Below are 25406 nucleotides of genomic sequence, written 5' to 3' on the forward strand. Positions count from 1 at the left end.
TGTGTGTGGACTGGTGGTTTTTGACTCTTGGATTTATCGCATCTTATTTTGTTGACATTGAACTATGCTGTCTTTTCTTGTTCGTTTTACAAGTGATTAAATTTAAGCAGTAGGAAAAGATGCATTGAGTCTGGGCCTTTGATTTTCTAAATTCAGATATGTATTAAAATTTTGATTCTGAAATTTATAGATGCCACTGTCAATATTACAACTATTTGATGACAGTGTCCTTTTTTTGCTAAGTTTTAAGTTTATTTAAAAATTCTTTTTTGAAACTTCTATATTACCTAGTATACCATTTGCGATCTTCCGCCCAGTGCCAGTCTGCCATCTAAGAAGTCATCGTAGGAGTCAGGCTTCCAGCTCTCCAAGGTTGCTAAGGATGCAACATGTAGAAAATAGAAAGGAACAGGCCAATAGTTTTCCGTAGTTTTTCTGACCTTTAAAAGTTGGTCGTTTCCAAAAGTAGGAGTTGGGTATGCACAAGTAACCGTAGATCTGTATCCAGCAACAGTAGTCTTGCAATTAATATATGGATTTCCTGTTTTGATTACTTCCTGCACATGGAGTAACTGGGCATTCTGTTAAAGAGATAGAACAGATTTAAAGAAGAACTTTGCCTTGTCTTGGGATGTCCCAAAGTGCTTAAATGTTAATGCATTACTTTTGAAGTAAGGCTACTATTGTTGTGTAGGGATACTGCCCTTATTGACCAATTTAAGCATGGCACAATCCCAAAAATAATAAAATAAATAATTAGTTATTCCATTTTATTAACATTGTTAGAGAGTCATAGAGCCATAGAAATGTACAGCATGAAAACAAACTCTTCGGTCCAACTTGTCCATGCCGACCAGATATCCGACTCCAATCTAGTCCCACCTGCCAGCACCTGGCCCATATCCCTCCAAATCCTTCATGTTCATATACCCATACAGATGCCTTTTAAATGTTGCAATTGTACTAGCCTCCACCACTTCCTCTGGCAGCTCATTCCATTCATACACAACCCTCTGCGTGAAAAAGGTGCCCATTAGGTCTCTTTTATATCTTTCCCCTCCCACCCTAAACCTATGCCCTCTAGTTCTGGAATCTCCCACCCTAGGGAAAAGATTTTGTCAATTTATCCTATCCATTCCCCTCATGATTTTGTAAACCTCTATAAGGGTTATTTTCCATGTCCTTTTCCACAGTAAATACTGATGCAAAATACTCGTTTAGTATCTCTCCCATTTTCTGTGGCTCCACACAAAAGGCCGCCTTGCTAATCTTTGAGGGGCCCTATTCTCTCCCTAGTTACTCTTTTATCCTAGATGTAGATTTGGTCTATCCTTTTCCATCACTATTTTAAAACTAATAGAATTATGGTCGCTTACCCCAAAGTGCTCCCCAACTGACACCTCAGTCACCTGCCCTGCCTTAGTTCCCAAGAGTAGGTCAAGTTTTGCACCTTCTTTAGTGGGTACATCCACATGCTGAATCAGAAAATGTTCTTGTACACATTTAACAAGTTCCTCTCCATCTAAACCCTTAACACTATGGCAGTCCCAGTCTATGTTTGGAAAGTTAAGATCCACTACCATAACCACCCTATTATTCTTACAGACAACTGAGATCTCATTACAAATTTGTTTCTCAATTTCCCTCTGACTATTAGGGAATCTATAATACAATCCCAAAAAGATGATCAACCCTTTCTTATTTCTCAGTTCCACCCAAATAACTTCCCTGGATGTATTTCCAGGAATATCCTCCCTTAGTACAGCTGTAATGCTATCCCTTATCAAAAATGCCATACCCTCTCCTCTCTTGCCTCCCTTTGTATCCTTCCTGTAGCATTTGTGCCTGGAACATTAAAAGCTGCCAGTCCTATCCATCCCTGAGCCAGGTTTCTGTAATTGCTATGATATCCCAGTCCCATGTTCCTAACCATGCTCTGAGTTCATCTGCCTTCCCTGTTTGGCCCCTTGCGTTGAAATAAATGCAGTTTAATTTATCAGTCCTACCTTGTTCTCTGCTTTGTCTCTCCCTGCCCTGACTGTTTGACTTGCTTCTCTTCTCAACTCAGATTGATCTCTTTCCTCACTATCTCCCTGGGTCCCAACCCCCCACCTTACTAGTTTAAATCCTCCCTGCCAGTATATTAGTCCTCTTCCAATTTAGATGCAATCCATCCTTCTTGTAGAGGTCACTTCTACCCCAAAAGAGATTCCAATGATCCAAGAATGTGAATCCTTCTCCCATACACCAACTCCTCAGCCACGCATTCATCTGCTCTATCCTGCTATTCCTACCCTCACTAGCTCGTAGCACCAGGAGTAATCAAGATATTACTACTCTCGAAGACCTCCTTTTTAAATTCCTGCCTAACTCTCTGTAATCTCCCTTCAGAATCTCTACCTTTTCCCTTCCTTTATCGTTGGTTCCAACATGTACAATGACCTCCTGGTGGCCCCTCTCCCCCTTGAGAACATTCTGCACCCTCTCTGAGACATCTTTGATCCTGCACCAGGGAAGCAACACACCATTCTGATTTTTCACTGCTGGTCTTTCTGTACCTGGGACTAGAGAGTCCCCTAACAGAATTGATGTCTTGGAACCCAACTTACCCCTCATTGTCTTAGAGGCAGTCTCATTAACAAAGACTTGGCTGTTCGTGCTACATTCCCCTGAGAATTCATCACCCCCTATAGTTTCCAAAACAGCTTACTTGTTTGAAATGTGGATCGCCACAGAAGACTCCTGCACTATCTGCCTGCCTCTGTTCCCTTTACTGGATTTAACCCATCTATGTGATTGTATCTGAGACTTTTCCCCTTCCTATAACTGCCATCCATCACATCCCCTTGCTTTTGTAAATTCCTCATTGCCTCTAACTGCCTCTCCAACCGATCCAATCGATCTAATAGGATTCGCAACCAATGACATTTGCTGCAGATATAATCCTCAGTAACACATAGACTCTCCCTAAACTCCCAAATCAGACAAGAAGAATATATCACTCTACTAAAGGCCATTTTTGCTCTTTCACAATCTACAGACCCAGTAAATAGCACCGTCTTATTCGTCCTACAACACACTGCTCCAGGTTAAATGAATACTTATGGCTTATATTTTAAGTTTAAACAAGAGACATATCTCAAAAAGACATATAATCAAGAAAGAACTCTCTACTCACTATGCAGACTTACTGTAAAGCCACACTTAAATATTAGCTTCTGTTTCTGTGCTGTGACGTCTCCCAAACACGTTCCTCCAAGATTAGTTGTGAATTTCACTGTTTGTTAATTTTCCCAGATGCACTCCAGTGTTGGGCAATACATGAATTCAAACAGCAAAGGCAGTAACTGTGCAGGTTCACTGCTGTGTCAGTTAGCGCTGTGGGTTTCTTTCACTCTCTCTCTCTCTCTCTCTCTTTCTCTCTCCTGCATTGACCTCACCATGTCTGTTCTTCTCCCTTTTAAAACTGCTTTGTTTTTCCTTTTTTTTTCCAAAGTTCTAAAACAATGCAACAGCATATAAAACAGTAATTGCTGTTCCTGGAATTCGAGAAAATCACCTCCAGCACCTAAAATACCTCAAAAAAAGAGTAGTTGTTGCAGCCAGAAATTTTTCCCATCCTTCCTCTTGGATTACCAAGAGAGAGACCAAAATGATGAGAGAACACCCCATTCTTCTTTGCATGTTGCTGGGGATCTTCTGCATTTATCTGAACAGGCAAAATCTCAGCTGAAAGATGAATTTGCTGACAGACCAGTATTCTTTTAGTGCTTAATGCTGCATTGAAATTCTTGGTCAGGTCAACACTCATAACCCTATGGTTGCAGAGGTTATTGTGGCCCAGGCCCAGGTTATTGTGCCTGTGGAAAGGGGAGGTTGTTATGCTGAGGGGAGTGAGATTTTTTTAAATGGTGAAATGGAAGATCACCATAGCTTTGGGTGCAGTGGGGTGGGGGATGGGAATAAAGGTTGAGGATTGTGGAGGTTAAGCAGGGGAATTTATTATACTCTAAAAGGGGGCTACAACGGTATGGGAGGATTATTTTGGGGGAAATTGATGTTATTTTGACCACAAGCAGGATATCATGGTGGAAGAGGTCTTATTAAAATTCCAGGGGTTCTTGTAAAAGGATGGAAGTTAGATTTATTCTGGGTCCACGGTTATTGTGATCGATTTGTCTTGTTGATGCAACCATGTAAACTTGTTGGTCACCTGCCATATTCAGCGCCGACTTAATATCCTGCCATGAGCTAGTTTTTCTGCAATCTTAAGTTGCTAATGTTTGTCAGTATTCTTGATGAAACTAAAAATGAGCTCTCTGCTAACCCAGTGCTAAACTATACTGCTGGATTGTGTGTTGTTTGGAAAAGATTCCAGATAGTCTGTGTTTTGACCCAAATAATGTTTTAAAACCATGTCAACCCTGACAACAACAAATAAGCAGTCATTTAGGTCATACATAGCCTCATATAAATTTTCCAGAATAATATCTGCCAGCTAATAAAAGTCAATCAAGGTAAGGTCTTTTTAATTATTTTTGCATGAGTTAGAAATCCATGTGAACAGAGATATTTGTGGTGTTTCCTGTATTTTAAAGGGAAAAATTGTAAGCAATGTCCAGTTCACAAAATGGTTTTCAGACATTGGATTTCAAACCTTCCTCCAGCCCACATTTACATTACCATTAATTTTTGCATGAAGTTTCTATGTTTTCTCAGATAAAGAGAAACTTGTTTTGGAACATGGTGAATTGCCTAAATATAGGACATTGTTGTTTCAGATTGTATCCATCATCGTGAAAGTTAGACAATGGAAACCACAGTCAAAACAAATGGTGGTGAGCAGCATATTTGGCAATGCTCAGCAGCAAGTCTGTAGGACTTGATTCAGTGCCAAGTGTCACCTTGTACTTAAACATTCAGCAAATAACCTATTGTAACTTTCTTCCATCCAAGTGTGGATGCAGTTTGTTCAGAAATCCTTTGTTAAGCTAGGAACTGACTTTAATAATCATTCTGCAAAGTTGAGCATTAGCTGTGGTGTTTTCTTTACTCTGCAAGTATTCTTGAACTTCAAACATTTAATTCCTGTCACAACTTAAAACAAAACAGCATTTTATACACAAACATTTGGCATGAAAATTTTGTATATTTTCATGAATTTAAGGTAATTATTTCTAGTAATTATTTGACATCACTTACAGTAAACATTTCATATGGTATTGGCATCAATTTTGTCTGTTTTTGAATTCCCTTTAAGTGAATCTGCAGTATTTGCTAAAACATGGTTACATGGATAAAGAAAAACCTTGTTCCATTGTGTAATTGCAAATGTTCTTTTCTCGTGTGCTTTTCTTTCCTTGTCCTTATTGCTGTAATTTAATATCCAGCATTTCTAGCTAAAAATGTGCTTCTACTTATCCTTGGATTTAGACTAAAGTAGAATATTACCAATTATTCTAGGAGCCAAGTTACGGAATAAATTAACCTGAATATACATTTTTGGGTGCGGCAATGTCACCCGCCTCATGTCATGCACAACCAGTTCCACTGAACATTGATGTGAAAATGGCAGTGTGGCTCTGTAGTCAGATTCCAACTCGGTGTGGAATGCAGCAATATGAGATACCCTCGGGGATACTCCTAGACAGCTTGATCATAGTGCCATGTGGAGTATAAGCACCATGTCGGTCAAATTTTGTTTGAAAAAAAAATTGAGTCAACTGCATTGTTAGCTTAATCAAGTTTGTCAAAATTGTTCTGCAGAAATATGCATTCCAAATCCTCCTCTGTAAATATAATATCAGTTGGAAGTCGAACTCTGCCCATGTCTCAGCCTATGTGTGGAGTGTCTTACTCCTATCCAAAGTCTGATTCCTGGCTGGGAAATACAGAAGAATTCAACACAATTGAGGAGTGCTTTCAGCCTCATCTGTGAGCTTCTGTCTGTTCAGATTGTGATGTACAATATCCCTTAATAGAATGCATGGGCACACGTGTGCACACATATACTCACTCTATAGTGCAGTGTTTATTGGATTGTATGCTCTGTTTTTTTGATTTGTTGAATTAAATTGCCATTTGCCAAATTGAATAGTAACTTGATTTTGTGGCATTTTACTTTATCAACTGATTAAATTTTAGTTGGAATAAGGGGAAAGATACTTTTTCTGTAGTTCAACAAAATAGGAAAAACATTTTCCTAAGTTGCAAAATGTAATACATTTGCAGTCCCCAAGAATGTTCTAGTGTGTGGTATACGTTGAGAGCGGAGGATGTGTATTATACCTTAGCATAGAACAATGATTCTATGTGAATTTGGAGAAGGGTGATTAATTAAAATGGGAGAAGCCAAAGGAAAGGTAGAGCTATGGTTCAGTTACAATTCCTGGAATATAGGCTTAGCAATAAATCGATATAAAATAATTAGATTCGTGCCATAAGCATAACTACCCCTTCAATACTATTCACCAATGGATGAGAAACTATACAGTTCAATATAGAATGCTATAACTTGGGATAATATCCATGTCTAGATTTTGCCTTCAATTTGAATTACTTTTTCTTTACCACACTTGTTGTAAAACATATCTCACCAGAGCATATCTCCATTGATTTCAATCCATATATTTTGATCAATATTATCATTGGCTCAATAACAGAAATGTTGCCAGCGCTATTAGTTGAGAAGCTTTTCTTTATTAACCAAAATTGAATCCATTTATAGAGAGCTGTGTTTAGTAATTCCCCCCATTTTAGAGTATTACTATGTTTTCAGAATTAAATTTTGAGGGTTATGAATAGAATATAATTTATAATAACCTATTTCTCCAAAGTCTGAGTGACATACATTGCTTATGGGTTTGATGGTGCTCAAGGACGAATAATCTTACAGATATAAATCACATTTTTACCTATCATTCCAGGTATGTCTAAAATGGCATTGCAGTGAGAGTTTAGCAACATCATTACAAAAATGAACTTTCCATATTCCATTAATGGAAACTTTTTGGATGTGAAGCCAATGACATTTAACAATATATCAGATTTGTGGAAGGATACAATTATCACTTCAGGTGTTCTGTATTTGAAAATGCTAATGATCAGATCCATCGCTGCTATAAGCAAAGAAACTAATGATTGACTTCTCTTTGCAAGCATACTTTCCAGTGAGAGAACTGTTCTGAAGACTCGAAATGTCAAATTTGCCTCTGTGCCCCGATGCTGCTAAATTTGCTGAGTTTCTCCAGCAATTTCTGTTTCTCTTTCAGATTTCCAGCATCCACATTTCTTTGTTTATCCTGCAATTACTCTATTCGTAGTACAGTACTTGGTTGATTCAAAAGTGACTTTTTTAAAAGCATTTTGTTGTGTGTACTCATCAGGACAATTCACAAAAATACCAGTAAAGGGGAAAACCAACATTTCTGCTTTACAGTATAAATGTTGATTTTTCCCTCTGGTATTTTTCCAAATTGTTCAGATGAGACCGAGATGAAAAGCTTTTAAAGAGTCATTTTTTTCAGCAATGCTCAAATATCTTAATTACACTTGCATAACTGTTCTCAGTAGAGCATGATTAAGCCCATAAGCAACAAAAAAAACAGTCAGATTAATTGGAAAGTGTTTTTTTGTAAAATAGAATTAAATTCATTTATAAAGAGCATTTAAAATTTTTCCACTGTTTTAGCCTAAATAAAATTTAGAGCACTATGGTTACCAAGAGTTCAGCAATAAGCTAGATGTTTGTATCTCAGATGTTAAACATCGAGCTTATTGCTGAACTCTTGGTAAGCATTGTGCTCTAAATTTTATTTGGACTAAAACAGTGGAATTTAATTCTGTTTGACAAAAAAAAACTTTCCAATTAATCTGACTGGTAATGTTTTTGGTGTTGAGCCAATGGCAGACATTACATATGCTTTGGATTTAAACTACTCTTGTTAGCATTAATTCAAGATTTGAAACAACAGAATTCAGCCTTGTTGATTTGGAAAAATAATCCCTCCGAACATTGTAATTAAAATTGAAATTTGTTTGCTTTCCTACAAAATTTTACCCAATTGTTGAAGGAAATAGCAATGTAGAGTAATAGGGTAAGGGAATGGGTTTGGGTGGGTCGGTGTGGATTTGTTGGGCCGAAGGGCCTGTTTCTACACATTAGGGATTCTATGATTCTTTATACCCTATTGCAGTTTGATTTCATGAGGGAAATGATTGGCAAATAACTTGTGGCCAAGAGATTGCAATTTCAAATTCCAATTTTTGCAAAGTACAGACTAAAATAACAGAATAGGAACAGTTTTTTCACAGCAGAGAGCGGCGCGAGCTGGGCGGAAGTGAGGTTGGAGCGCAGAGCTGGTCGGGAAGGTAAGTGATTGATATATAAAGAACTTACCTCGACGCCAACGGTTTTTTCACAGCAGAGAACGGCGCGAGCTGGGCGGAAGTGAGGTTGGAGTGCAGAGCTGGTCGGGAAGGTAAGTGAATGATATATAAAGAACTTACTTCGACGCCAACGGACTTTTCACAGCAGAGAGCGGCGCGAGCTGGGCGGAAGTGAGGTTGGAGCGCAGAGCTGGTCGGGAAGGTAAGTGATTGATATATAAAGAACTTACCTCGACGCCAACGGTCTTTTCACAGCAGAGAGCGGCGCGAGCTGGGTGGAAGTGAGGTTGGAGCGCAGAGCTGGTCGGGAAGGTAAGTAATTGGTATATAAAGAACTTACCTCGACGCCAACGGTCTTTTCACAGCAGAGAGCGGCGCAAGCTGGGCGGAAGTGAGGTTGGAGCGCAGAGCTGGTCGGGAAGGTAAGTGATTGATATTTGAGTGGGTGTGTTCTGGACCCCAGGCCCTACATAGTAGGGCCTCCCTCCCATCCTCCTCCTCTAACCTAATTTTAAAGTCCACAGGTAAGCTACTCAATGGAGACGAGGTGTAGAGTAATGGCAGCGCAGGCAGTGGAATGTTCCTCCTGCAGGATGTTTGAGGTAGGGGTGACCACCGATTCTCCTGCCGACTTCATCTGCAGGAAATGCAGTCAGATCCTGCTCCTCACAGAACGAGTTAGGGAACTGGAACTGGAATTGGATGAACTGAGGATTATTCGAAAGGCTGAGAGGGTGATAGATAGAAGCTACAGGGACATAGCTACGCCAGAGAACAGAGGTAGCTGGGTAACAATTAGAGGTGGGAAGGGGAGGAAGCAGGCAGTGCAGGGATCCCCTGTGGTCGTTTCCCTAAACAATAAGTATACCGCTTTGGATACTGTTGGGGGGCACGGCCTAGCAGGGGTAAGCCTCAGTGACCGGGTCTGTGGCGGAAGGTCTGGCTCTGAGACTCAGAAGGGAAAGGGGGAGAGGAGGATAACGCTAGTTATAGGAGACTCTCTAGTTAGAGGGACGGACAGGCGGTTCTGTGGACATGGGCGAGACTCTCGGATGGTTTGTTGCCTCCCGGGTGCCAGGGTCTGAGACGTCTTGGACCGTGTCTTCAGAATCCTTAAGGGGGAGGGTGTGCAGCCAGAAGTCGTGGTGCACGTTGGCATCAACGACATAGGTAGGAAGAGGGGTGGGGAGGTCATTCAAGAGCTCAGGGAGTTAGGCTGGAAGCTAAAAGCTAGGACAGACAGAGTCGTCATCTCTGGGTTGTTGCCGGTGCCACGTAACAGTGAGGCAAGGAATAGGGAGAGAGTGCAGTTGAACACGTGGCTGCAAGGATGGTGTAGGAGGGAGGGCTTCAGGTATTTGGACAATTGGACTGCATTCTGGGGAAGCTGGAACCTGTACAAGCAGGATGGGTTGCACCTGAACCAGAAGGGCACCAATATCCTGGGGGGTAGGTTTGCTAGCACTCTTCGGGGGGGTTTAAACTAATTTGGCAGGGGGATGGGATCCGGACTTGTAGTCCAGCAAGTAGGCTAGCTGTTTGTCAGGATGTCCAAGAATGTAGGGAGGCTGTGAAGAAGGTAGCACTGACAGAGAATACTTGCGGACACAGAGATGGGTTCAAGTGCGTATACTTCAACGCAAGGGCTATCAGAAATAAGGTGGGTGAACTTAAGGCGTGGATCGGTACCTGGGACTACGATGTTGTGGCCATCACGGAAACGTGGATAGAAGAGGGACAGGAATGGTTGTTGGAGGTTCCTGGTTACAGATGTTTCAGTAAGATTAGGGAGGGTGGTAAAAAAGGAAGGGGGGGTGGCGTTGCTAATTAGAAATGGTATAACGGCTGCAGAAAGGCAGTTCGAGGGGGATCTGCCTTTGGAGGTAGTATGGGCTGAAGTCAGAAATAGGAAAGGTGCAGTCACCTTGTTGGGTGTTTACTATAGGCCCCCCAGTAGCAGCAGAGATGTGGAGAAACAGATTGGGAAACAGATTTTGGAAAGGTGCAGAAGCCACAGGGTAGTAGTCATGGGCGATTTCAACTTCCCAAATATTGATTGGAAGCTCTTTAGATCAAGTAGATTGGATGGGGCGGTGTTTGCGCAGTGTGTCCAGGAAGCCTTTCTAACTCAGTATGTAGATTGTCCAACCAGAGGGGAGGCCATATTGGATTTGGTACTCGGTAATGAACCGGGACAAGTGATGGGCTTGTTAGTGGGTGAACATTTTGGTGATGGTGACCACAATTCTGTGACTTTCACCTTGGTTATGGAGAGAGATAGGTGCGTGCAACAAGGTAGGTTTTACAATTGGGGGAAGGGTAATTACGATGCTGTAAGACAGGATCTGAGGAACATAAGTTGGGAGCATAGGCTGTCAGGGAAGGATGTCGTGGAAATGTGGAACTTTTTCAAGGAACAGATACGACGTGTCCTTGATATGTATGTACCTGTCAGGCAGGAAAGAAATGGTCGTGTGAGGGAACCTTGGTTGACGAGGGAGGTTAAATGTCTTGTAAAGTGGAAGAAGGAGGCTTACATAAGGTTGAGGAAACAGGGTTCAGACAGAACAGTGGAGGGATACAGGATAGCCAGAAGGGACCTGTAGAAAGGGATTAGGAGAGCTAAGAGAGGGCATGAAAAATCTTTGGCGGATAGGATCAAGGATAACCCCAAGGCATTTTATGCGTATGTGAGAAACATGAGAATGATGAGAACGAGGGTAGGTCAGATCAAGGACAGTAGTGGGAGACTGTGTATTGAGTCGGAAGAGATAGGAGAGGTCTTGAATGAGTACTTTTCTTCAGTATTTACGAACGAGAGGGACCGTATTGATGAAGAGGAGAGTGTGAAATGGACTGGTAAGCTAGAGAAGATACTTGTTAGGAAGGAAGATGTGTTGGACATTTTGAACAACTTGAGGATAGACAAGTCCCCCGGGCCTGACGGGATATATCCTAGGATTATGTGGGAAGCAAGAGAGGAAATTGCAGTACCGTTGGCAATGATCTTTTCGTCTTCATTGTCAACGGGGGTGGTACCAGGGGACTGGAGAGTGGCGAATGTTGTGCCCCTGTTCAAAAAAGGGTATAGGGATAGCTCCGGGAATTACAGGCCAGTTAGTCTTATTTCGGTGGTAGGCAAAGTAATGGAAAGGGTACTGACGGATAGGATTTATGAGTATCTGGAAAGACACTGCTTGATTAGGGAAAGCCAGCACGGATTTGTGAAGGGTAGGTCTTGCCTTACAAGTCTTATTGAATTCTTTGAGGAGGTGACCAAGCATGTGGATGAGGGTAGAGCAGTGAATGTAGTATACATGGATTTTAGTAAGGCATTTAATAAGGTTCCCCATGGTAGGCTTATGCGGAAAGTCAGGAGGCATGGGATAGAGGGAAATTTGGCCAATTGGATAGAAAATTGGCTAACCGGTCGAAGTCAGAGAGTGGTGGTAGATGGTAAATATTCAGCCTGGAGCCCAGTTACAAGTGGAGTTCCGCAGGGATCAGTTCTGGGTCCTCTGCTGTTTGTAATTTTTATTAATGACTTGGATGAGGGAGTCGAAGGGTGAGTCAGTAAATTTGCAGATGATACAAAGATTGGTGGAGTTTTGGATAGTGAGGAGGGCTGTTGTCGGCTGCAAAGGGACTTAGATATGATGCAGAGCTGGGCTGAGGAGTGGCAGATGGAGTTCAACCCTGCCAAGTGTGAGGTTGTCCATTTTGGAAAGACAAATAAGAACGCGGAATACAGGGTTAACGGTAGGGTTCTTAGTGAGGTGGAGGAACAGAGGGATCTTGGGGTCTATGTTCATAGATCTTTGAAAGTTGCCACTCAGGTGCATAGAGCTTGTAAGAAGGCCAATGGTGTATTCGCGTTCATTAGAGGGATTGAATTCAAGCGTCGTGAAGTGATGTTGCAACTGTACAGGACTTTGGTTAGGCCACATTTGGAGTACTGTGTGCAGTTCTGGTCGCCTCACTTTAGGAAAGATGTGGAAGCTTTGGAGAGGGTGCAGAGAAGATTTACCAGGATGTTGCCTGGAATGGAGAATAGGTCGTACGAGGATAGATTGAGAGTGCTAGGCCTTTTCTCGTTGGAACGGCGAAGGATGAGGGGTGACTTGATAGAGGTTTATAAGATGATCAGAGGAATAGAGAGAGTAGACCGTCAGAAACTTTTTCCCCGGGTACAACAGAGTGTTACAAGGGGACATAAATTTAAGGTGAAGGATGGAAGGTATAGGGGAGATGTCAGGGGTGGGTTCTTTACCCAGAGAGTGGTGGGGGCATGGAATGCGCTGCCTGTGGGAGTGGTAGAGTCAGAATCTTTGGTGACCTTTAAGCGGCAATTGGATAGGTACATGGATAGGTGCTTAAGCTAGGACAAATGTTCGGCACAACATCGTGTGCTGTATTGTTCTATGTTCTATGTTTCTCACCATTATTATTTAGCATTGACACCAGTAATTCTAGTGATTATGATTTGCTAAATTATCTTTTGCAACTCTTCCATCTACTCGTTAGCTGAATAATTATTTGTCATACTAATTATTGATCCAACTGGTCGTGAAATTATAGAAATTTGGTGATTTTCTCTTGAACATGGCCTTGAATCAATCACATAGGATTAGGAGTATATTGAATATAAATACTTGGAAGAGAGTTTAGAATGTCCTTCTAGTTGGAAAAGATGTTGATTTTCTGTGGTATGTTCCTGAGGGGAACTATAGTACAGAAATAATAAATTTTATTCAAAATTATTTTGCATCCACTTGAATTTATCTTGCTACCTTTTGCCTGATTAACTTCTTGAAACAGTGTGAGATTTTAAAGGAGCAATGGAGTGAAAGCAGTACAGCACATGATTGCATGATTTGAAGACATAGTTTTGTGAGTAAAAGCAACATAGTAACAGTATTGCACTGGATAAGATGTCTCACAAGGAGGCTTGTTACAAAAATTGAAGGTTTGATATATCTGAACTGAGCTAGGTATTGGTTAGAGACTGGAAATTAAGGATTTCGATAAAATAATTGGAAAATGGATATAGCACTTTTACTCTATAGGTTGCATGTATGGGGGAGGAGTTGATTATTTGCAGTGAATGTAAGGACTGCAAAGTCTAAATTTGATGGCACACAAGTAGAAAGCTATACAACTTCAGGATGATATAAACAAGCTTGACTGAATGAAGAGCAGAGAAATGCATAAATGCTTGGATGATGCTAGAGATGGAGAAATTAGAATGCTGTAAAACCAAGAGGAGACTTAGAGGTTTTTAAAATGAACTCTGTCCTGTGATCCTGGAGGCACTGGCAAGACCAAGGGACCATTCATTTAATCGCTGGTAAGGACAAATAATTAAGCCAAATTCATTCACGGTATTGTTGAAGAATGGTATGCTTTTGTAACAAACAGCAGTTAAAGCAGAGACTATTATGTCTTTTAAGGATAAATTGTTAAATTTTAAAGAGTTGAATCAGAAGAAAATACTGGTTCACAAGGAGAGTGCAGGAAGTAAAATTCATTCTGTTGTGCCAAAGGCAAATATTACATAAATATACATGGGTTTAGTGGCTTCTTGTGCTGTAAACACCTCTGGTCCTGAGTTTATTGTTTGAGTGAAGCACTTGAAAACAGTAAATAATGACTGATTTTTATTATTTCAGGCATATAATACGTTCATGTCAATATTTTGTACAACCATGTAATTTTGGATGATATTGAACCACGTGTGTAATAATGAACATCATATTCCGAGGTCAGTTTGTAAAAGGTACAGATAGCATTGGATTTGTATTGGATATTGGCTTTAATGCGCACAGAATCCCGTTATTTGAATTTCCTTAGTTCCTGTTGATGGGGAACTAAGATAAATGATAGACAGAAACCAGAATGGATTTGAGGCATTTATTGTTCAGAGATCTTATCTGTTGTTTATGCAATGAGAAACAGCACGTGTTTTGTTCTCTGAAAATTGTTTGTACCTTTATGGGCAAGTGCGATATGATATTTAATGAATAACTTAGCCCTGTTTGTGCAGACTGACATCAAACACAGGAATAGATCTTTACTCAAAAATTGAGGCAGTTGATTATATAAGCGATTCTGAAATAACAACCGGTAATGGCTTTTCACTTTAAAATAATCCTCCTGAATAGGTTTTTATGCCCTCCTGTTAAATGGCAGTTTTTATAATCTATTAATTTGTACATGACAAGCTTTTAATGACTTAACCTCTTGTTTATAATAACATGCAGTCGGTTTTAATTTTATAATATGAAGTTTAACTAAGATTTATTTGAGGCACAGGGCTTGTGTTTGAAAAGTTGAAGGTATGTAACTCAACACAGATCAACATTTGAAGAGGTAACCCTTAAATTGATGAAATGCATCCTAAACGATAGCGAAAATAATTCAGCTGTTTTGTCAGAAAATGATATGGGTGGGTAAATGGTGATTATTTAAGACATCTTGTGAAGAGACTGTCATTATGATTAAGTGATAGTGTGATCTTTGTTTCATAACTATTTGAATCTTTCTTGATCTAGAAGTAATGTTTAAAGGAGAAAGTTGGCTGTAAGTCAGAACTCAATTATAAATTGCTCAGTTTTACTTGAATTCTTTAATGTTTAGTTTCACCAATTCTTGAAGAATACATTTCACCTGGACCTTTCTGTCTTGTGGTGATTAAGAGTAAATGTCAGAATACCACCTCTCGAACGTGGGCAGGAGTTGCTGTCCAGAGCAGAATTACTGGTACCAACAATCTCAGAATATTTTGTTTATATTTCTGCACTACTAGACATAAAATGAACTATGTGATAGTGCTGTTGGTTCTATCTATTCATTCACTGCTTCTTATCTTCCTTGGATACAAATTAGAATACCAAAACTACTGTACAGTAGGCGGGCTTCAGAGGTAGATGATAGTGTGAAACGAGCACTTGTGCAATAGATTTCTCCAAATCACAAACAATTATATTTAAGAGCAGATTGAACATCAAAAATAAAATCTAAACTCATAAAGTAGTAGGCTGTGTTTGGCCCCATTTCCCATACTCTGGTATTGGAGGGCAAGAAATTATTTTAGTAACTACCTTGTTACGTCAGGTGCATTAGATTGTAGGTGGAAAAGCAAGTAATCTATAGAGGGTTAAAGAAAGTTTAAGTGAGTAGTGAAAACCTTGACAAATGGAATATGTTATGGGAAAATGTGAGTTTGTGACTTTGGTGGGAAGGACAGAGGAGCTGAATATTATTTAAATGGAGAAAGATTGCAGAAAGTGACAGCACAGAGGGATTTGGGAGTCTTCATGCATGAAACATAAAAACCTGTCATACAAATTCAGGACATAGGCAAGGCAAATGAAATGTTGACCTTTTTTTCAAAGTGAACAGAATATGTGAGTTGGAAAACCTAGGTAAAATTGAACAAGAGCTCTTCAAGCCACAGCTGAGAATACTATGGACAGTTTTAATGTCTTTATTAAAAGAGAATTAGGCTGTCATTGGAAGCTGTCAATTAATGGTTCACTAGGTTGGTTCTCTTGTGCCGACCAGTTGAGTAGGTGGTCATGAAAATTTAGAAAGAAAGGCAATAATTTTGGAACATACATGATTCTTAGGGTTAGGGTTAGACAGAGGTTGAGAGGTTGTGTCCCATTCTGGGAGAGCCTAAAACTAGAGGGCATGATGTTAGAGTAAGATATCACCCATTTAAAACAATGAGGAGGAATTTCTTTTGTGGGAGTAGTAAACCTCTGGTATTCTTTACTACACAGGGCTGTTGAAGTTGGTTCATTAAGTTTGTTTGAGGCTGCAATAGATTTTTAATCAGGAAGGGAATTGAGGATAAATGTAAAAGTCAGGAAAGTGGAATTGAGGATCATCAGACCAGCTATGATCTCATTGAATGGCAAACAGATTCAATGGGCTGAATGACTTATTTCTGCTCTTCTGCTTATGGACTTATCAGCAAACTAATGATGTTCTTTGTAAATAATGAAGCATTATACCGTATCATTTTAGTGAAAGGTGATATTTCTAACATTTGTCTCAATTCAAGTTTAGAAAAATTGCATTTGATCATAACATTTTCTTTTGATGAAAAAGTACAGTCAATCTTTCAAATCAGCAAAACTATGAATACCACCCGAGGGATACTTGATTTGGAGAATGTGGGTTCAAGTCTCAATTCTGACATGGATACTAGAGTGATATTTAGGTATTACTACTGAGAAAATTGTACTGTTACAGATGCTATTTTTCAGATGATTTGTTAAATCTGTTCAGATGATTTATCTCATGCATGCCTGGGGGATATTAATATATAAAAATTGATTTTCACATGAACCTACAGAGTGACTTCGTTGACTGTGAAGTGGTTTTGGAACAACTAGAGTGAGATATGGATGAAAGTCTTTTTTTGATCTTAATTTTATTAATAGCAATTTGAATAATTCTTATAAAGTAGAGGTGTACTACTGGAGGTGTTTGTCATGAGTCACTGGGGGAGCATGACTGCAGGGGCTTGGTTTGCAGTATCACAAAGTTAAAAAATATTGAGGGTATACAGAGCCCCCAAACAGATAGTTGTGGCCAGGCTAATGACCTTTGACATCTCCAACTGGTCACAAGCCCACACACCAATCAGCTACGTGTTGGTGGAATCTCATTTTGTATTCACATTCAATCCTTTGTTATAAAAGAGCCCTTTTCCCAATTCAGTACACAATCAAATATAAAGTAACATTTAAAAAAGTGCAGTTGTAGTATGTTTTAATTCTGTACTTCTTTTCTTGAAGACCCTTGAGTCAAGAAGAGATAGCTCAGCGGCGGGAGCAGGCCAGAAAAAGGCATGCAGAAAAACTTGTAAATCAGATGCAGAAGTTGGAACAAAACCCACCTGAGAAGACTGTTGAGATCTCCCCAATGAACGCAAGCACAAAAGGTAAAAACTCTTATCATTGTAATTAGTATTGCTTCTAGAACAAAAGTGCAATTCTTTATTTTCCTCTCAAAGTATACTTGTTTCATTTTAGTAGCAATATTTTTTGCATCTTTCTTTTGATGATTATTGCATGATAACAATTTAGCAAACTGGACGCAGTCTCAAAGTTTTAAATCTATAATATAAGATTTTATAAACAATAATATTAGCACCTGTAGTTTTTTTAATCTTTTTAGTAGAACTGATATATTGCTGACAAGTCTGAGAAAATACTGTTTCTTATGGAAGTACTCAAAACAGTTAATTTATTATTGTCAGACACTCTTCCTCACGACTAAGAAATGCTTTGTGAGCTAGTTTATTTGATTTTATTTTCTTTCCTGGTTGGCATGGTGCTGCTAAAGCCCAATTCTATGTATTTAGGGTGCTTTTTAGCAGCGCCCATTTATTTACCCAGTTCTACTTGTAGGTGGCTAGCCGGTTCTGAGACCCATTAGTTGGTGCTGATTGATTAAGTGTTGGCAGTCTGTCGCCAAAAGTTGATCAGTTTTATTCAAGACAGATTTAACACTACATAACTCATTTGTTCACTATTTGAAACAATTACTATCTTCTACATACATATTTAATGATATATGTATGTGTAAGTAATATGCATCTTATGATTGCAAGTGTCTTTCTGGTTGGAAAGGGTGATGGAAGCATTACTGGTGGATGGCTAATGAAGAAACAACAGCTACACTAGTGATGTGGAATGGAAACTGTAACTAGACAGCTGCCATTCAATTTAATTTGAATGATCATCAAAGCGTGCAGAGCCACTGCAGAATTAAATGGAACTACACCCATCATTGCAAATCATCTATTTTCTTCAAAAAACATTACTTCATTAGTCATTTTTGTTCATTCATTAAAGTGTTTCATTAGAATCTTATGCATTTTTTAACTTTGAAGATATGAGGAATAAATTAGATTAATTTAAAAAAAACAAAATATGTGTTGCATTCAACCATCAGTTAGTTACTTTATGAATTACTCAGGATTCCAGCTTATATTTCATAACGTTTGCTAGTCTTGTAATCATAAGACAGAGATTTATTTGTACTTATTTTTCTTTCCACTTAAGACTTGCATGTAGAGAGTCAGATGGAGCAGGCAGATCTGACTACTTGCTTACAGGAGAGTCAACAGAAAGAGCACTTCATTGCGTTCGCTAGAGTATATAGTGGAACAATTCGTAGAGGGCAGAAATTGTTTGTGCTAGGACCAAAGTATGACCCTTCAGAAGCTTTAACCAAGGTGTGTATGTATGAATTTCTTACTTTTTTTTGGTATTAAAATTAATGGAGATTCTGTGGTGCTTACAGATACAACAGCTATTTGTTGAAGAAAGCAATTTTAGATGTGGATTTATATAATGCAATTTAACAAGCAATCTGTTCCTTTTTAGCAATATATTGTTGAAAAGTTGTGATTGTCGAAAGTGTTAATACAACAGACCCTTTTGTTCCAGGAAGGAAACAAACCATAAGAAATGATTACCTCAATGTGGCATCTTACACAAGGTGTGATGGTGGCAATGTCAAAACATTGTGGTTACCAAGCACTATTTCCTTGTGTATTAAACAAGTGATGCTGGTTAGGTTGATTTTATTATCGGTGATTTATATATATTCTGGTTGCTCATACAGATAGACAGGTAACTTACTTATATGGCTTTTAGTGTTCAAATATGCGATCAGCATGGAATTTACCTTCTACCATTTACCAAGGGCAGAGTGTTTGAAGAACATCGAAGAATTTTCATGCTACAATTAGGGACTAGTATGGGTAAATTTCTCTAAGTTGTTGGTCTTTGTGAAATAATTAATAGAAATATATCTTTTGTTTAATGCCTACTTTCAGATTATTCCTTCATGTATGCACATAAGAAGTAAAAGAAGCAGACTGAATGATCACATTGAGGTGAAGTGATATGTCTGTGTGAGGATGGGACCACTGGGCTAACATGAACAAACCATTAAAATCATGAGCAGAGGAGAGGATGTGAAAGCTGCTTGTATGGTTTTCTAAAGGAGAAATGAAAACTGAAGTAAAAGGAAAAAAGAAAATAGTGGTAGCAGATGTGAAAATATATAACTTCATAGGAAGTTGGGATAGATTGCTGAGAAAATTCAATAATATAATGTGGTGCAATTCTGTTGCCATCATTTTCATGATTCCTTTCTGAATCTAGCTCAGAAGATTCTCGAATACTGTTTATTATGTACTAGTCACAGCACCATAACCCTGCAGAAGAATTTCTTTAGAGTTGTGATTTGTAAAGATAAAAAGAGAAAGAAGGACAGTTCATTCTGATGAGTACTGAATAAGATTGTGACTTGAAAATGACTTTCAAAAGCTAGGAAATCTTGAATGATTTCTCCTAATGGAACGGAGAAATGCTTTTTGTTTATAACATGAACAATATTAAGGGAACATTTACAGTCTTAGAGTCATACAGCACGGAAACAGACCCTAGGTGCAACTCATCCATGCCAACCAGGTATCCTAAGCTGAACTAGACCCATTTGCCTGCTGTTGGCTCATATCCCTCTAAACCTTTCCTATTTATGTACCTGATCAATACCGACCTTTACCACTTCCTCTTGTAGCTCGTTCCATACATGCACCACTCTCTGTGGTAAAAGATTGCCTCTTGGGTTCCTTTCAAATCTTTCTCCTCTCACTTTAAACCTATTCCTTCTAGGTTTGGACTTCCCTACCCTGAGAAAAAGACATTGGCTATTCACCTTGTCTGTCCCCTCATGAATTTGTAAACCTTTATAAGGTCACCCCTCAATTTTTGACACTCCAGGGATAAATGATGCAGCCTGTCCAGTCTTTCCTTATAAAGCAAACCCTTCAGTCCTGGAAACATCTTGTATATTTTTACTGCATCCTTTGTATGCTAATAACTTTCTTCCTCGAGCAGGATGGATGCTCTCTGCTTCTTCCTGGACCAAAGGCCTGAACCATCCCCACCCTCCACTTGGCCGAGTTTGTCCTCACTCTCAACACCTTCGCTTTTAAAGATTAGATTAGATTACTTACAGTGTGGAAACTACTCTCATTTTCTTCAGGTCGGAAGGGTGGCCAGGGGTACTTGCATGAACCCCAGGTATACCTGTCACTTTGTGGGGTACGTGGAATATTCCTTGTTTCAGTCCTATTCTGGACTCCACTCTTTCTCTGATACATCGATGATACCATCGGATCTACTTCCTTCTCTCATCCGGAGTTGAAAATGTTTATCGATTTCGCTTTCAGTTTCCACCCTGCCTTCACTTTCACCAGGTCTCTTTCTGACTCCTCCCTCCCTTCCTCAACATTTCTGTTTTCATTTCAATGGATAGACTGGCCATTCATGTCCACTATAAACCCATCCACTCCCACAGCTAGCTGGACTGTACATCCTCATACCCTGTTTCCTGTAAAGACTCCATTTCTTTTTCCCAGTTCCTCCATCTGTCGCATATGTTCCTATTAGGCCAACTTAAACAAGAGAGCTTCCGAAATGTCCACCTTCTTCCTCAACCAAGGATTCCCCATCACCATTGTCAACAGGGCCCTCAACTGGCTCCGATCAATCTCCTGCATTTCGGCCCTCACCCATCTCTTCCCTCCCGCAACAGTGATAGGATTCTCCTTGTCCTTACCTATCATCCCACCAGCATCCACATCCAGAAGAGCATCAGCTGCCATTTTCACCACCTTCTGACACATATTTCCCTCCCCTCCTTTGTCTGCCATCCGTAGGGACCGTTCCTTCTGTAACACCCTCGTCCAATGTTCTTTCACTCCCAACATCCCCCCCACCCCCAGAGAACCTTGCCCTGCGACTGCAGAAGGTGTAACACTTGCCCATTTACCTCCTCCCTCCTCAGTATCCAAAGATCCATACCTTCCAGGTGAAGCAGCACTTTATCTGCACTTCTCACAATCTAGTCTACTGCATTCGCTGCTCACAATGTAGTCCCCTCTACATTGGGGAAATGAAGCATAGACTGCACAGCTGCTTCACAGACCATCAATGTTCTGCCCACAAAAAAGACCCTGAGCTTCCAGTTGCCTGTCACTTTAACACACCACTTTGTTCCCTGGCCAACATCTCTGTCTCAGGCTTGTTGCAGTGCTCCAGTGAATCTCAGTGCAAGCTGGAAGAACAACTCCTCATTTTCTGCTTGATAACCCTGCATCGCTCCAGACTCAGTATCAAGTTCAATAACTTTAGGGCCTGAACTCTCCTATGTCCTAGTCCCCTACCCCATACACCGGACCTTGTTATCACACAGTCTAGATTAGAGTGGTGCTGAAAAAGCACAGCAGGTCAGGCAGCATCTGAGGAGCAGGAAAATCGACGTTTCCCGAAACGTCGATTTTACTGCTCCTCGGCCGCTGCCTGACCTGCTGTGCGTTTCCAGCACCACTCTAACCTAGACTCTGGTTTCCAGCGTCTGCATTCCTTGTTTTTACCTTGTTATCACATAGTCTACCATGACACACTACCTGTTGTTAGTCACTAACAGTCTCCATTAACAGATTTTCACCCTCCCAGCCAGATCATTATTGACTCTTTTGTCTGTCCAACTATTCTTCTCTCTCTTTGGGCTCTATCCCCTCCAATTGTTTACTCCTTACATCCTTCCCAACCCTATCTTCTGCATATAAACCAACATTTTACTAGCTATCATCAGTTCTGAAGTAGGGTCACCGGACCCAAAACGTTAACTCTGATTTCTCTTCACAGATGCTGCCAGACCTGCTGAACCTTTCCAGCAACTTCCGTTTTTGTTTCTGATTAATGGCATCTGCAGTTCTTTCAGTTTTTATTACCTAACCAAGAAGCACTGCTGAGGATTCAGAGCTGTCATCCTTCTCCTTGGACATGGGGCCCTCAGGTGACCAGTTAGGAGTCAGCTGCACCAAATTTGTTTACTGGGTTCCAGGTTGGCACCTTTGACCCTGACAACCATGTCCTGCTTCTCCTTGTGAAGTTCAGCTTGTTATGTGTGAATGTGATTTAATTGCCTTGATTTGATAAGGATAACAGTTTCTATTCAAGTGCATACAAGAGGTTTCAAGTTTTGTTCAAGTTACTCTAGCCCTTTGCTTCAGTTAGAGTACAGAAGGCAAATTCATATTAGAATCTTGAATTTAGCTTTGTTTCAAAGTCTTGTTTTAACTTGAAACAAAAATCTCTCCCAGTTAAAATGAACAGAAAATCTGAAAAGTGGCAGACAAAGTTGAGGCATTGAGCTAAAATTTCATTCCTTGGTAGCATTCACGCCTCTCAGTTAGAATGTGGTTCTAGTACTTCACTAGAGATTTAAACACACATTGCGTTGGAGATCTCAGAAAGCACAACATTAACAGAAGTGCCAGATAAGATGTTAAGCCATGGCTTTATCTGACTTCTCAGGCATGTATGAAAAATTGTGCAGTGCTATTTGAAAAAGCATTCATGTTCGATCCGTTGCTTTTGTTGGGACCTTTCAGTACAAAATTGTGCCGATAGTAAAGACTTAATCTTCTAAAGTTCATTTCACTTCCTCAAGGCTACTGCCAATGTAGTACTTTCTGTGTTGTGCTGTCCATTGTGATATTGGATTATTCCCTATCTTTAACAGTAACTTTATTTCAAAAGTGCTTGGTTGTTTTGAAAGCATTTTGGGACATCCTGATGTTATGAAAGATTAAGTATAAATGTAAATTTCTTTCTTTCCCCAACGTGAGCAGAAATTTCCAGGGAGGAAGCTGGGATTCCGACAAGATTACTGCCAGTGCAGATCTCAGTTGCTACTTTGATTTATTTTCATTTCAAAAATATACTTTATTTATAAAGTTATCTTTGTCACTAGAGCAGTTTGTTTCTGTGCTGTCTTAGCATTATTGACTACAGATAAACATTGGTTTGACTCTCCAGACAGTTTCAAAAACCCAAAGGTACGTCTTATTTGCAAAACATATTATATATATATACTTGAGACATTGTGAGGGTCTGACAACAGTTCAGAGCCTCATTGAACTTTACCAGAAAGACTTTAGATGGTAGTCTTTTCCCACTATATCTTGGCAGCAACTACCCCAAGGTTTAGTGTATCCCTCAGCACGGATTCGTGGACCATAGAATGCGTCAATCTACAACGCTCAGTCGAGGTCAACTCCTTGTTATGGAAGACTGATAAGTTTCGGCAGACCAAAGAGCATCTTCACCAAGTCGATGGTCCTTCAGACGCAATTGATATTTATTTTGGTGTGGAGACCGTAGAGCACAGAATCCTGTGTTACAGACCTGCTCGGGACGAAGCTCAAAAATGTACTGCATGTTGAGGCTCTGGATGTAGGTTTGCTCGCTGAGGTAGAAGATTCATTTTCAGACGTTTCGTCACCATATGAAGCATTGGTGTTATGGCCCACTTTTCATTTATGTGTTTGGGTTTACTTGGTTTGGTGATGTCATTTCCTGTTCTTTTTCTCAGGGGATGGTAAATGGGATCCAAGTCAATGCGTTTGTTGATAGAGTTTCGGATGGAATGCTGTTCTTCTAGAAATTCTTGCGCATGTCTCTGTTTAGCTCGTCCTAGGATGGATGTGCTGTCCCAGACGAGGTGATGTCCTTCCTCATCTATATGTCTCGTAAGAGCAGAGGAAAATCACCTATACAGTGTATTAAAAAAGAATGGGTACCCAAGGAAGACAGTCCACCGATTTCTCAGCAACAAACCCAAACAAGCAGGCAAAACTTGTCCAGAAACCCTGGCTGCTCTCCCCTACATTGAAGACATCTCGGAAATGACTGCCAGACTACTCAGACCTCTTGGCATCATGGGAGCCCGTGAACCCACCCACACACTAAAACAGAAGCTAATGAACTTGAAAGACCCTATACAGACAACAAGCAAAACTAATGTCATTTACAAAATACCTTGCATGAACTGTAACAAACACTACATTGCACAAACAGGTAGGAAACTAGCCACCAGGATACATGAACATTAACTAGCCACAAAAAAGATATGACCCACTCTCACTAGTATTTTTACATACAGATGAGGAAGTACACGACCTCGACTGGGAGAAAACATCCATCCTAGGACAAGTTAAACAGAGACATGCGCAAGAATTCCCAGAAGCATGGCATTCCAACCAGAACTCTATCAGAAAACATATTGACTTGGATCCCATTTACCACTCCCTGAAAAAAACCCAGGAAATGACATCACCACAGGAAATGATGTCACCAATCCAAGGAAACCTAAACACATAAATAAAAAGCAAGCCACATCACCAGTGCTTAATCCAGAGGCTCACTGATGATGTGATCTACTATGGTGATGAAACATTTGAAAGTGAACCTTCCAGCTCAGCGAGCAAACCTACATCCAAGTACTGCAACTTTCTCCAGACTTTCTTCACAAAGGCAGCTTCCAGCAGGAGATGTGTTACAGTCTCTACGCCCCTGCAGCTGCTTTGAGGCGATGGGGCAGACCAACTGGGAGTACATGAAGGTAGTGCCGTTCTCACCACCGGCCAAGTGATGTCTTTGTTGGAGAGTTCTGGTGATGAGGTATTCTGCCAAATTACTTTGATGATCTCCTCAGGGAACAACTCGACAGGATCTACACTCTCCTTTTCCAGCAGGATCTCAAGGACACTACGTGCTGATTATGTCCTGATGGACTTGTGGTCAAAGGTGTTTTCCTTTGCAAATATTTCCACGACAGACAGGTGATACGGAATGTGCCAACTACTTGGAGTGTTCCGCGGTGCCAAGACTAGTCCCATCCTTTGCAAAAGTGGGGTCAGGTAGAATCTCAGTACATTTTATGCACCGAGGGTTTACGCACAGTTCGGTGTAGCTGCACACAAAAGTGGCCTTCAGGGTGAGGATGGCGTTAGGTATATTCCCCACCCACCCCGTCTCGAACTTTGTACTGTCCATGTTTGATCTCCAGTTGAAGTGGAAGGTGGTTAACGTAACAGCAACAGAGTAGTTTCTGGAAATAGGCCATGCACAACATCA

At 40.2% G+C, this 25406-nt stretch overlaps 1 protein-coding gene and 1 long non-coding RNA gene across 4 annotated transcripts in view; one reads left to right on the plus strand and one right to left on the minus strand.

Annotated features, from left to right (window-relative positions):
* The window catches only part of LOC148138653 (uncharacterized), a 41362-nt gene extending 20824 nt beyond the window's left edge, over positions 1 to 20538 (minus strand). For both annotated transcript variants that reach the window (XR_015753774.1, XR_015753775.1), the window contains exons 1-2: positions 20435 to 20538; positions 288 to 581 (exon numbers count right to left, since the gene is read on the minus strand). This is a non-coding gene — a long non-coding RNA (uncharacterized LOC148138653). The remainder of the gene's footprint in view (positions 1 to 287; positions 582 to 20434) is intronic.
* Positions 1 to 25406, plus strand: part of efl1 (elongation factor like GTPase 1) — a 263785-nt gene that overhangs the window by 90436 nt on the left and 147943 nt on the right. For both annotated transcript variants that reach the window (XM_043677605.2, XM_087981251.1), the window contains exons 13-14: positions 17196 to 17341; positions 18468 to 18640. In XM_043677605.2, coding sequence (XP_043533540.1) covers positions 17196 to 17341; positions 18468 to 18640 — 319 coding nt within the window. The remainder of the gene's footprint in view (positions 1 to 17195; positions 17342 to 18467; positions 18641 to 25406) is intronic.

The sequence above is a fragment of the Chiloscyllium plagiosum genome, unplaced genomic scaffold, assembly GCF_037043375.1.
Source record: "Chiloscyllium plagiosum isolate Xiang-an unplaced genomic scaffold, Cpla_swu_hap1 HiC_scaffold_39, whole genome shotgun sequence".
Classification (NCBI taxonomy): domain Eukaryota; kingdom Metazoa; phylum Chordata; class Chondrichthyes; order Orectolobiformes; family Hemiscylliidae; genus Chiloscyllium; species Chiloscyllium plagiosum.